Source organism: Salvia splendens, chromosome 13, assembly GCF_004379255.2.
Source record: "Salvia splendens isolate huo1 chromosome 13, SspV2, whole genome shotgun sequence".
NCBI classification, from domain to species: Eukaryota; Viridiplantae; Streptophyta; class Magnoliopsida; order Lamiales; family Lamiaceae; genus Salvia; species Salvia splendens.
Window position 1 is genome coordinate 2,677,970 of NC_056044.1, and position 13,188 is coordinate 2,691,157.

The window sequence follows — 13,188 nt, forward strand, 5'->3', positions numbered from 1 at the left end:
GAAAAAACAGGTGGTGAAAGGGGAGGGAATTTGTCTTAGATAGCGACATGGATGGTTAATTGCGAGGAATGCGTGTTTTTGAGGACTCTGACCTCACAGTCAACGCCACGCGGACATGGTGTCAGCCAACTGGACTGGAGGTGGTCCCCTTAACCGCGGTCCCACATGAAATATGGACCTCTTTGAATCTCAGCAACGTCAATTGCAGCCTCTGTCGAATTTTGAATTTGGAGAACCTGGACAGCCCATCCACCGATTAGCACAGCCGGACCCTGCATCTGCGGCCCAGCCTGCTTCCCAAATCAGGTACCCCCTTCAGCCTCAAGCCCATTCCTCCTAATTCTCACACGCCCAGGCCTACCTTCTATCAACCTAACAATCAGCCCACTAAACCGCCCCATTACATCCACCAATCTCTAGCCCACATTAATTCTAATTCCACGCCTGCTCACCAAAAAAATACTGTATTACTCAAACTCCTTCACCAATTTTAACCGATACTCCTTTGGATATTACTAACAATCCCATGCAACCCCACGCAACCTCCTAAACAATCATCTTCACAATCCCGTGAAGGCCTCGGATTTCCCCCCACTTCAATCCAAATATGGGGCAGCTCCAATGCCCTCAAATGAAATTTCTCATGACTTGGGCGGATTTGTTGGAGAAAGAACAAGGTGGTCTGATTAATAATGGAGATGGAATAGAGAAGGAGAAGCAAAAAAAAGGTGTTCTCTAAGATCGGGACAACCGTCCGAAGGCCCCATTCTCCTTGATCACACCCGAGCACAAGATACCGGTGTACTGTCGAGTGATAAGTATCACGAAACATTGGGTATGAGGTATACCAATTTGATTTAGGTATATTTAGTGATTTACTTTTCATTCACAAAATTCAAAATTCATCTATGGTGATGGCTTCTGATTTCTGGCAGCGATCTGGAATTCTGGGCTATTCATTTACTCTGCTTATGCAAAATTGAATTGAGTTAATTAGAATTCGTCCACAAGTAAGAGTCCCATTACTTTCTGACACGACTTTTAATAAATTTTAAGAAAAAGTAGGTGGAAGAAAGTTAACGGAACATGGTCCCACTTGTGTGCATTAGTTTAAATAATATGAGAGTAAAATGAGTTGGTTGAATGTGAGACATTTATACTGTTTATAGTAATTATGAACCATGACTCATATTTATAGACGGACCAAAATGGATAAACAGGAGTCCTATTCACGGACGAAGGGAGTATGCCCGATGAATGAATGTTTCAGTTACCTCTCATTGTATATTTGTATTACAGAATATACGCATGTTCATGACATTCAATGCATAAGTGGTGGACTAACATCCCCGAACTTATATTCTTGGAGTATCATTCAAATACTAACAAATACTCCTATATCAAGTTCAATAGTAAGTTCACACGAGCACTGATATTGCACTTAGACTAGGTCACTGGCGGAGGTCCTCTTTCCAGAGGGCTCCCGCCTTACATATTAGTTTTCTTGTATCATGTTTGATTGCTTGGTTTCTTTGGACGGAGAGGAACGGCTAGAAGCATAGCGGTCGTCCTTTTCGTCACTCTCATGTTATTTGGCAGGTCACTCACCACCTGCACGTGCTTGTCTTGGCCGGCAAGATCACCCCGACCCACTGGAGAGGATGTTCGCCGTCGGTTGATTTCATGTCTTTCTCCCCCAGACAGCGTGTTCTGAGGTCACTCATGGTCCTATGACATCCCCCTGATGCCCCTTAGGTGAAGTTAAACACTGACGATGCCTTCTCTACATCGACAATGGAGGCGGGGGAGGGAGGATTGGTTCGAGGCTCTGATGGAGGACTTATGCGTGCCTTTTGTGCTCCGATAGCCGCATCATCGAGCTTTGAGGCGGAGCTGTTGGCTCTGATTCGGGGGTTCGAGATGGCTATGGAGCTTTCGACACACATCTGGATTGAGCTTGACTCAGCGGCTCTGGTTACCTTGTTGTCATCTGGACAGCTTGGCGCGGCAGATTTCAGGCATCACATGGCTTTGATCCGGGGTGTGACTTCTCAGCGACATGTTCGGTTCTCAAACATCTACAGAGAAGGGAACCGAGCAGCTGACTTTCTTGCAGGAAGGGGGTTCAGACCACTGACCTTACTTACTATGATCCAATCTCTGCGTCTCGGTATCTGAAGGCGCCGGTTAGGATGGACCAGCTGGGATATCCTAACTTCCGTTTCCGACGTAGAGATATGGGTTGATCCAGCTGCTTTGGTGGTTGGTTTTAATAATTTTTCGTTTCTCCCTCGTATGGTTTTAGTCAGCTTTTTTCCACTTGATAGCACGGAGGATCTCGACATGTGGGACCCCTATTTGGCTTCTTCATGTTCTTGTTTAGATCCTAGTCACTTTTGGGCTAAGATCATGTTGTTAGAACAGTTTATTTTGATCTTATTTACAGGTTGGAGGTCTGCCTAAACTTCCCGCCCGCAAAGGGCGGTTTTGATTGAAAAAAAAAAGTTCAATAGTAAGTTGCAGCTCCAATGCTGTACATATGGAGTTTGGAATTCTGATTTATGGACAAGTTTTATCAATAAATATATATATCTGGACTGTTAAAATTAAAATATGCAGATATATCTAAAAATAAATGGTTTTGTTGTTATATCTAATTTTGTCAAATTAATTTTGATTTTGACTTTCACGATACAATTGCAAAATATTTGGAAGTATTGATTTTATATTTCAATTTAAAAATAAGGGATTAATATAAAACAATGAAAAATTATTGATAAATACTCGTAATGATCCCAATAAGTAATAACATCAGATTGTTAGTTCCGGCTAGATGCCTAGATCCGAGATGAGAAAATAACTCAATAAGCATAGGCTATAATAAATTTTTAACACATCTAAGGCCTACGTAAATGACATTTTTTTATCCCACATAATTTTTCAAAATTCGTATTAAAACATAGTAGTAGTAGTAACTTGAATCTCCAACCAAAGGAAAAAATTATTACCAATAAAATTATGTGCCGCGATTCTCACGTTTTAGTAAAGAAACAATAACAACATTATTTTAATTTAATAATTAAAAATTGAGACTGATCGAAACAAATACTCCCTCCGTCCACGAAAAATAGGACACTTTCATTTTCTGCACTCGTTTTGAAAAAATAATAAATAGTTAAAGTATAGAGAAGGTAAAGTACGAGAAAGAATAATGTAAAGAAGTCTCTTGTCTAAATTATTCTCTCTATTATTTTTCTTTCTCTCCACTTTAACTATTTATTATCATTTTTTTAAAGCGAGTGCCGAAAATGGAAGTGCCCTATTTTTCGTGGACGGATGGAGTAATAAAATCATTTTCGTAGTAATGCAATAGTACATTAGTGATTCATTTCGACTGATGACAAAAACGTCCGTATTATAATTAATAATAGGAGGTTTGAAAGTAATGGCTGATTGACTAATTAATTAAAGAGAAGAAAATAAAGAATAATTAAAATTTAGTGATGGAAATTTAGTGATGGAAAATAAAGAATAATTAAAGAGAAGAAAATAAAGAATAATTAAAATTTAGTGATGGAAATAGGGTATTTTGTGTCATCCAGAAAGTGAGTTTTTTTAATCCATATTGTAGACAACACCAAAACACAATCTAGTTAGTCAGATGTGTGATCTAGAACAGGAAGGAAAGTTGTAAACAGGAAAGGACATTTCAATGTTTTTTTAAAGAATTCGGGAATTTAGGTGCTGGATTTTTCGGGGCCTGATACCCGAGTCGGGTATCCAGGTACTCGAAAGCTTATCGCGTTCAAAGAAACGGGACAGTGTCAGCTACAAGAAGATGAAAACGCACTGCAGCCTTAGGAGTTAGAACTTACCTGTTACCCTAGTATATGTAATACTTCTACATATATGTAATACTTCTACAGGAGGAACACCAACTGCAGTTCCAGTGCAGAAAACTTCGTCTGCCTGAAGTAGTTCTTCAATCGGAATAGAAAGCTCCTCAACCTGTCCGAATTCAGATAGAATGTAGAGCTTTCAAAAAAATTGAACCAAAGGATGTCGATACATCAGGAAGATCAACTAATAAGAAAGCACGTAAATTGTTGGTGATCGTAAAAGACTTAAAAGTGTTGGGAAAAGTGGTGATAATTATCAAAGAGTATCAAAAATAAATTGATACTTGCACAGCGGAACCAGGATAATTCTTTTTCCCTCTTGCTGGATTAAATAATGGGACCAAACCAAGAAAACAAATTTGATGCAGAAAAAGTGTGAGACGAGAATTTTACGTGGAAACCCAAATCGGGAAAAAACCACGAGACCGAAGTCTAAATCTTCCACTATGTATATAGTAGGTTTACAAATTCTCCCTACACCCTATAGGGGAAATACAAATCTCAAGTTGAATAACTTGGAATACACACAAGAGGATTGAGCTACAATTCTAAGGGAGATAGGAATTTTTCCTCACTTTTTCTTCTCTCAAAATGCACTCACTGAAACTCTCTCTTGTTCTCTCTCACTAGCTGATATGATTCTCAGCTCTTGCACTGCCTGCTTCGACGGAAGTGAGCTCTATTTATAGGAGAACTTGAGCTGCAAATTTCTACTCCTATAGCTACCTCTACCACCGCCCTATAGCCGTAACATTTGAGTTTTGAGGGAGTTGCAGCAGCTTTGCTGCATGAAGTTAGAAAACCATACGTAATGCATTTATTGCATTAATGCCCACCTACAATTGTTGACATTCTTATTCAACTTTGGTGGCTTCCATATGTGGTGGATCATCTCAACAAAAAGTAAGATACTAGGACAGCACAACAAAAGCATTTAAGCATCTGAATCTTGCAGTGTAGCAGAAGGCAACAAAGAAAGCACCTGCTAACTATAGCTATCAAAGTGGGATGATAACTGTTTTCTAGCATGAAACGGACTAGTTATAACATCTTTTCGGGACTAGTATACAGAGACAGCAAGCCAGGATGGCCAAAGCTCCTGTTCCCGGAACAAGAGTTGAATGTTATCCTCACATTTAAAAGCATGAGATGCATGGATTACCCCCTAGAATATCCCACTGATTTTACCTTGCAATATCCATGTTGCTTTTATGCATAATTCTTTCAAGAATCGTTCCATTGGTGGGTGGAGTGGAGATAACATTGTCTGGAGTCCTGTAAACAGAAATACCATCTGTGAGTAACTAAAAGTAAAAAATACCATCAGTTACAAACGATGCAGCACATATTAATCGACTGCCATTTGACATATTAATATTTTACCAGAATGCAAGAACTCAACATACTACCAAGACAAATACATACAAAATATATTACTACTTGTGTAGTGTTGTATAGACGAGTTAAATGCATGGTATACCGATTACCGACACATCTGATGAACATTCCACATGAGAGAATTAGGTGATAAATGCCTTCTGCAGGAAAACATTAGAAGCTGAGACCTCCTCACTGTCTCTATTATTGTTCGCGACCAGGTATAATCTCACCAAATGCATATGCAGAATCACACAGTATAAGGGTGAAATTTAATGCAAAAAAAATTAAAAACATAATCATCTAATCACACAATCTCGCCAACTGCATATGCTCTACATCCAACCAAATATTTTCAATAGTTAATGTTCCTGAACACATAAGGGCCACTGATATCTATCATTTCTCTTTTTGTCGTGTTATGAGTTCAATATCAAAATTTCAAGTAGTTTGAGATTAAGGCAGTAGTGTATTACCCAAATTAGCTTTACAGTGTTCAAAGTTCCAAACTGACTAGGATCTAATATTTTTTAGGGTGATCAAGGAATCCACTGTAAACCACCATGCATACTTTTGACACAATACAACCACTCTATATGTTAAAGGCTCAGTGCAGGACTAAATAGATCATAAGGCAATGCTCCAATTTCATAAATGCCATATCAAAGTGCTCAGGGATGCCAAGCAATAATACATACATCTGTACAATGAAAATGCATCTTCCTAGGAATCTAAAGAATATAAAAACAAGTAATAAAAATGATACCCATCAAATAACATAGATTAGGAGTTTCCAGTTTTATCAGTTCGGAAACTTCAACAAACTGAAAAAAGGTCACGCCAAGAAAGATTCAGAAGAGTTAGGCCTGGCGAGGAGTCAAGAACACGCAAAAAGACCTCCAGAAATATTTTACAATAAGCAGTCATCTAAATCTTTCCCTAGCCTAAATTCAAACCAGAAGAGTTTCGACACAAAATTTGATTCATTTCCTTTTCTTGCCAGCTGCTGATCCATCTGCCACCTCTCAACAAATTATATAGTCAAGATGTGTCAGGAAGTATGAAATGTAGTTACAACAATGAGCCTGATGGTTGTAGGTGTCTAATGGAGTATTTATTATTCAACCTCACTTCAAAATTTCAATGAGAAATCTATCGTTTAGTTCAACCAACTTAATATTCAATAAAACAAGGGTAGTGGAACAGGTTGATAATAACATAATGAAACAACAAACCTCCTGACTGGGGGCACATACCTGTGGAAATCTGTAATAGTGGTCATTGATTTGTCCTGCTAGTGCTCTTCAGGCCACATATTTTCTGTGCTAGTTGGAGGGGCGGGACCACGAGCAGGTGGAGAAGCAAGCAGAGATTCATCAATGCGGTCTGAGGTCTGTGTTTCTATTCCCATGTGTAACATTCCTTTCACCGATTGATCATAGCTGGATGGAGCACCAAAACTTTCTGACACATATCTTGACATGGGATCCTCTCTTTGGCCATAAGCTTCCTGTTCTGGAATAGAACTGAATCCATTTAGACCAGGGCCGACCCTGTGTTCATCTCCAGGACTTGATATCTCAGCCATACGAGAGGCATATGCAGATGGCTGACTACCGAATGCCATTCCTTGGACAAGACCACCTTGTGGCCCAAGGTTTATGGAATCATGACCAAGGGGTCTTTGAGGCAGAGGAATGTACATCATCCTGTTCTCACAGGAATGTCTCTCATCCATCTGAGCATCCTGGGAGCCATGGCCATGCAGCGGTGCCCACCAGGACAAAATCTGCTGATCTGTGACCTGGAGGAGACAACATACTAGGAGTTCTAGGAGCAAAATACATAGACGGACCCTTTCTGATTGAAACGACCAAGTCTGCTAGATTGAGCTAGCCGTTCTTGCGCAGCGTCTCTGTGTACCTCCTCAATCTTTTTCAGACCTTCAACTTTCCTCCGCTGCTACCACTTATCCTTTCTCAGATCAATAGAAACTGTCAGCATGAATCTTACTCTTACAGCTTCATGTTATTGGATAGTTGTGTAATGATGTCAAATAAGCATCGATGCGGTCCTTCGCTTTGGGGTGATCTATCATTACATCATTGTGCTCATTAATTTTCACAGAGCTTCTACGTTTCCTTCACCAGTATTCTGATACTGACCCAGCAATTTACCAATGCACTCGAGCATTATTCTTTCAGTCAACATCTCCTTGTATAATTCTCCAATTAGTCTAATATTACCCAACACGCAGTCTCTTTTTCTGTCTGTTTACTATCACCTTCATCAGCTTCATTTGCCTCTTGTTCTTCTCCTTCTCCTCTCTAAAGTTCTTCCTGCCATTTGTTCAAGAGTAATCTCTCGAAAGTGTCAATTCTGGCAAGACCGCAGCAAGGTGAAACAAGAAGTCGGCATACATCTCACAGAAGGTATGCTCCATCAGAGCTTTATCCAAAATCTGCAAGATGACCCCAGACAGTGTAACAACGTTATCGACATTGACTTGCTGAACTTGCAGGAACAGTTTCTCAAATTTTTGAGATGTGAGTTTGTTCAATATGCCCTTCAACTGCATCTGTTCCTCTTCTTCATCATCAGTAACCTTACCTACTTACTTCTTCTCAGCTACGCGCATAATTGGGGTTGGTGTCTGAGGACAAGGCATCAAACCTTTCTGGAAAGCAGTTCCCCTCTGCCATCAATCCAATTCAGAGTTATTTCTTTGCAATACTCCCTGAGGACCAAGGGACTGCATTGGCCCCGAGAGGATGCCCCCACCATGCATGGGTGTTTGAGGCCGTGGATTCCTTAGAACACCACAATTACCTACTTGACCAAGTCAAAAACCAACAACATTATTCGCATATCCAATATCTGCACCCATATCTCCTCGCCCTGACATAAGTGGGCCTGGAAATTGGTTCCGTTTATCGTCATCCTCCATAGCCACTTGCAAGGCTATCTGGTCTTGAACATCCAGAAGCCCTGTCAATATTTCTTCCAGGACTGTGACTCAAGCATATTGACACTGAAAACCATCAATACATCTGTTACGTCTGAATTAATTTCAAATCCTTCTTGAAGATCAGGGCATTCCTCCATGAATTTAAGAAGGAAATCTCAGAATTCGAAGACTGAAGGGAGAAAGGCTTAGATTTAGTCAGAGGAGGTTTCTCCCTTGGCAGGTCATTCTCTCTAGAGATTTCAGAGGATGTCTGCTTCATGTTAATGCTTGATGATTCTACAATGCTCTCTGCATAGATCACAGCATCTTTCTTGTCCACATGACCCTTGTACGTCATTTAAAGATAATGATTCCTCGGAAGTTTCGCATGCGAAATGAGTTCTAGGCAACAGAGATTATGTGTTAACTGCTTCAGCTTCCAAGGATCGAGAAATCAAACTTGAGAGCGAGGGTGTTTACCTGCCAACCTGAAATAGTAGCATAATCCCGGCTCATAAATCATGAAAACATTCACAACGTGGACAGTACTTATAACTGGATAAACAAACAGACATATCATACCTGATCCTGCTGGCCGGGATTGAGTAAGTACATCTTTAAATGAACCAGGCACTGCTAATTCATTTCTTGCATACTAGCGTAGCTTTTTATTTTAATAATTATGCAGAATCATCCATAGGAACGAAAGCAGGAGCCTTCCAAATATTTTCAATATGTAACAATTGAATATTTCCATAGCCTTCACCAAAACTGGCAAAACTCGATGATGATCAAGATTTTAGAGCAAAAAAAACAGAGATTTTCGACTAACTATAATATTCAGTGTTGACCAAATTACGACACCATGTAGAGGTCCAAGCCCAGCAAAGCTTGCCTCAAAGATCAACATGTATTACGTCCTAAAACAACACCAAAATTTTAAAGTTAGCATGGTGATGAGAGAATAAAGTTGAGAATCTTGAACGAGTAGGAATAATGTTTATCTAGAAGACTCGTTTGCTTCATTTGTTTGCTGCAAGAAGCAATGTCTGCTTCTATGTTGTAGATTCTTCTCTTTACAACAGGCAAACTAGAATTTATTTAAGTTAAATCTACTAAGTATGTCCTAGTAGATTTATTGAATAGCCATTGTGTAGTTTCCTCCAATTCTGCGGTGCCAACACCATGGCAATGAAGGCAGCAAACAGATGGAGAGACATAGAGAGCAATTAAAGAAATCAACTTTCTCTCTTCATAAATCAGATACAGAGCAACTAAAAAGGTAAGTTCCTAAAACTAGAGTTGCTCTTCAAGAATTAAAGGACGATCATATATAGATAGAAAATGCACCCACCATACAAAGTAATAGACAATCAAAATAGAGAAGATGAGCAGGAACCTAATAGAAGATAACATTGTCAAGATAGATAGCCACAAGAAAATTACATATTTGATCAAAATCTATGATCCCTTGAGTTTCTTTGAGGGGCTAGCATCGTCACCATCAGCATCAGCATCAGCATCAGGTTGCTTGGTGGATGACTGAAGCTTCATTCCAATATATTGAATGAGATGCTGAGCCAAACGATCAGCCCACAAATTTCCGTCGACCTTGCAGAGAGAAAGGAGCAATAGTGCGAAGTCCCGGAAGAAGGGAAACCATATACGTAAATGACCATCCTTTAGGAGGGATAAGGCAGCCTGATCATGATTATCATGCTCAATAGATTGAACCTTGGTTATCAAGTATAGAGCTAAATCAACATTAAAATCATCAGGCCAGTCTGCTCGCACATTGTACATATCCCTCACCATTGATACAGATATCTTAGATGAGATTTTGACATATCTATCCCTAAGGCGCAGCTGATCGGCAACCCAAGAACGATTTGGTGTTTCACCCGATTTTCTGCCCAAAAAAACAAGAAATAATGAGAGAGATGGCCAATTATGTGAGGCCGATTTGACCTTTGACGGGGAGGAAGCAAGAGATAATGAGAGAGATGGGCTTGTGTGTAAATTAGTTATAACTGGATTAAACCTTTTACGACGGAGAGGGAGGGGCGGGTTTCTGGCGGCGGCGGAACCCTTCTCATCCACTCTGCAGACGAAAGTAAGAGATGAGAGAGATGGGTATGTAAACGTTAAGGGAAAGGCATCGCCGATTTGACCTTTGACGACGGGGAGGGAGGGGCGGTTTTCTGGCGGCGGCGGAGGCTTTCTCTTCCATTCTGCACAAAAAAAAGAGGGTGAGAGGGAGATAGGTATGTGGTAGAAGACCAATTTGACCTTTGACGACGACGGGGAGGAAGGGGCGGTTTTCTGGTGGAGCCCTTTTCCATTAGCGTCAGATATTTGGGGAACGGAGACGCAGCAGCTATTGGGTTTGTTTTAGCCAAGCGGCGTGTGATTATCAAATACTACTCCCTCTTTGGCAAATGAAATGCAGATCTCACTTTAATAGGAGTATGAATTATTTCCTCCGTCCATAATAGGGGTCTCGTTTCTTGCTGACACGAGTATTAAGAAATGTTAAAAAAAGTGGATGGAAGAAAATTTGGGTAGTATGGATATCACTTGTATATAGTATTATTAGTTTTAAATGATATGTGAGATGGATTGAGTTAGTATAATGTGTAACCTCTTTGCCAGGGTAAGGTTTGTGATCAAATACTAACTTTTTATAATAAGAACTAATAACTAAATATCTATGTTAAAAATATCAACATAAAAATATAAATTTGTCAATCTTTCTTGGGTTGATAAATTATGTCTTTGTATTGATATTTAAAATGGACTCCTATTCACGGACGGTGAGAATATTAGTTTATAAATAAGACTCTTAACTGCAGACATCCGAAATCGTGAGACTAATTTTGTCATGTCCTTATGTTGCACTAAAACACCTCTCTTTTAGTCATTCGAGAAAATCTTAAGAATCGCATACGGTATATGGAATAGGCCAAGCATATTTGTGTGTAAATTAATATAAAAACAATAATAAGAATAAAAATAAAATTAATAGAAAATTAGTCCAGATCTATGTCTAGCCTTGCCCGTAAGGCCCAATATACAGATGGTTCTATATTGGGCCAAACTACTTAATAATAAAAATAGCCCATTCATGACCCAATTATATTGGGCTTTGGCTATGCTAGGTCCAAATTGTGGTACTACCTTGGCCCAGATCTCTTCAGGCCAGAATATTTTAATTGGTGAAAATAAATAAACACAATAACTATAAACAGAGTAAAGGCCAAAATTGGTCCTGAACATATGTCCATTTTACGATTTTAGTCCTAAACTTTATCTTTTGAATTTTTGCATCCTGAACATTTCAACTCAGATCACAATTGGTCCTACACTAACAATTCTGTCAATTTTTAAACGGTTTTAACCCCTATTTTGACCGATTTTGATAGTTTTAATAGTCTCAATCGGGTTAAAGCCGTTTAAAAATCGGTCAAAATCAGGTTAAAACCGTTTAAAAATTGACGGAATTGTTAGTGTAGGACCAATTGTGATCCAAATTGAAATGTTCAGGACCAATTGTGATCTGAGTTGAAATGTTCAGGATGCAAAAATTCAAAAGATAAAGTTTATGACCAAAATCGTAAAATGGACATATGTTCAGGACTAATTTTGGCTTTTACTCTAAAAATTTACTATAGTTCTTATTTTTCACGTGTTACGATTTTGTCATTCCGCGTAATCAGAAAATTAAAAATTACCCAACTTGTCTACCTTGTCCTTGAATCAAAATTATTTATATTCCCTTAACTAATATTATTACTCCTATACACAAGTGAAACTAATATTCCCTTAACTTTCTTTCACCCTCTTTTCCTAATATTTCTTAGTTTCATATTGAAAAGAAATTAGACTCTTCTTATGTGTAAAGGGTGGAAATATCTGGTCAACACTATTTTTTTGAGTTTAGAGGATTTGTTTACCATATTAAATTACAAATCTTTTCAAGGGCATGGGAAAGCTCCAGGGTCTTCCTCACGAACGGTGGCAGAGGAGGAGGATGAGGAGGAGACGGGAAAGAGGACGATCTGGAGCCAGTGGGAAAACGTCGGGCTTGCGAAGGCTTGGGTTGCAATAGTTGAGGATCCCTATGTCGGTGCCAACCAGCATATTGACAGACTGTGGCATCGGATCGCTGAAGCCTACCACACACACAAACCGGCTGGGGCGAAGCGTCGCGTTCCCGAACAGTGCCGGAAACAGTGGGAGCGGTTGAGGCCTAAGCTTAGTCGATTTGCTGGCCTCTACCAAAACAACCTCCGCCAGGCAAGCAGCGGTATGTCCGAGGAGGATGTCCGGAACCGTGCCTTTGCTTAGTACCCTGACAGAGCCTTGAAATTCAAACAATTCGACCAGTGGGAGGCCTTTTTCGTGGTGAAGGATTCCCCAAAGTTTTGTGGGGGAGTCGAACCGGGCTGGGCGAAGCGGACGAAGATCAACGCTTCCGGTGAATACAGCAGCAGTGCTGGTTCGCACGAGCTCCCGGAAGCCGACGAAGTGTCCCCGCTACCTCAATCAGACTCTCGCCGTCGTCGTCGCCCGGTTGGGCAAAAGGCTGCGCAGCGGAGGGCTAGGGGAACCAGCAGCGGTAGCGGGTCGTTCGAGGTCGAATCGGGGGGCCCTGTTCCCCAAGAAGATATCGACCGCCTCGCCCGCGCGCAGTTAACGACAAGCTTGGTCCGGACCTTGCATAGGTGGCATAGCACGACTGATCCGCTGTACAAGAGGATGCTGAAGGATGTCATCGATGGATGTCGGCGCGATTTGGGGATGCCCCCCATTGGAGATGATGGCGCCGAGATTAGCGGAGGGGACGACGGGGGCGGCACGGGCGACGAGGACAGCGCGGAGTGAGCCGAGGATGTTGGATTATGTATTTTTCTTTTTTTGAATGACTATGTATTTTGCTTTTTTTCTAACTATGTTTTTTTATGT

General features: G+C 40.3%; 1 protein-coding gene and 1 pseudogene across 2 annotated transcripts; both read right to left on the reverse strand.

The window, feature by feature from the left end:
* Positions 1-1,254: 1,254 nt before the first annotated feature.
* Positions 1,255-8,118, reverse strand: LOC121762262 (annotated as a pseudogene).
* A 1,413-nt stretch (positions 8,119-9,531) lies between these two features.
* On the reverse strand, positions 9,532-10,666 carry LOC121761326. Of its 2 annotated transcripts, XM_042156980.1 has the most exons (5): positions 10,513-10,666; positions 10,395-10,454; positions 10,265-10,324; positions 10,036-10,132; positions 9,532-9,924 (listed from the first exon to the last, which is right to left on the reverse strand). In XM_042156980.1, the coding sequence occupies exons 1-5, from the start codon at positions 10,563-10,565 to the stop codon at positions 9,685-9,687; spliced, it is 510 nt and encodes a 169-aa protein (XP_042012914.1). In that variant the 5' UTR covers positions 10,566-10,666; the 3' UTR covers positions 9,532-9,684. The 2 variants fall into 2 exon arrangements, with proteins under 2 accessions (XP_042012914.1, XP_042012913.1); XM_042156979.1 differs by having other exon boundaries at positions 9,532-10,132.
* Positions 10,667-13,188: the final 2,522 nt, after the last annotated feature.

What these genes read in the sequence shown, in the direction of transcription:
- LOC121761326 (XM_042156979.1), bottom strand. Translation starts at nt 10,565, where the DNA reads ATGGAAAAGGGCTCCACCAGAAAACCGCCCCTTCCTCCCCGTCGTCGT. An exon ending in CCTCCCCGTCGTCGTCAAAG is followed by an intron (nt 10,455 to 10,512) that starts GTCAAATTGGTC and finishes TTTTTTGTGCAG; the next exon opens with AATGGAAGAGAAAGCCTCCG. An exon ending in CTCCCTCTCCGTCGTAAAAG is followed by an intron (nt 10,133 to 10,264) that starts GTTTAATCCAGT and finishes TTTTTTGGGCAG; the next exon opens with AAAATCGGGTGAAACACCAA.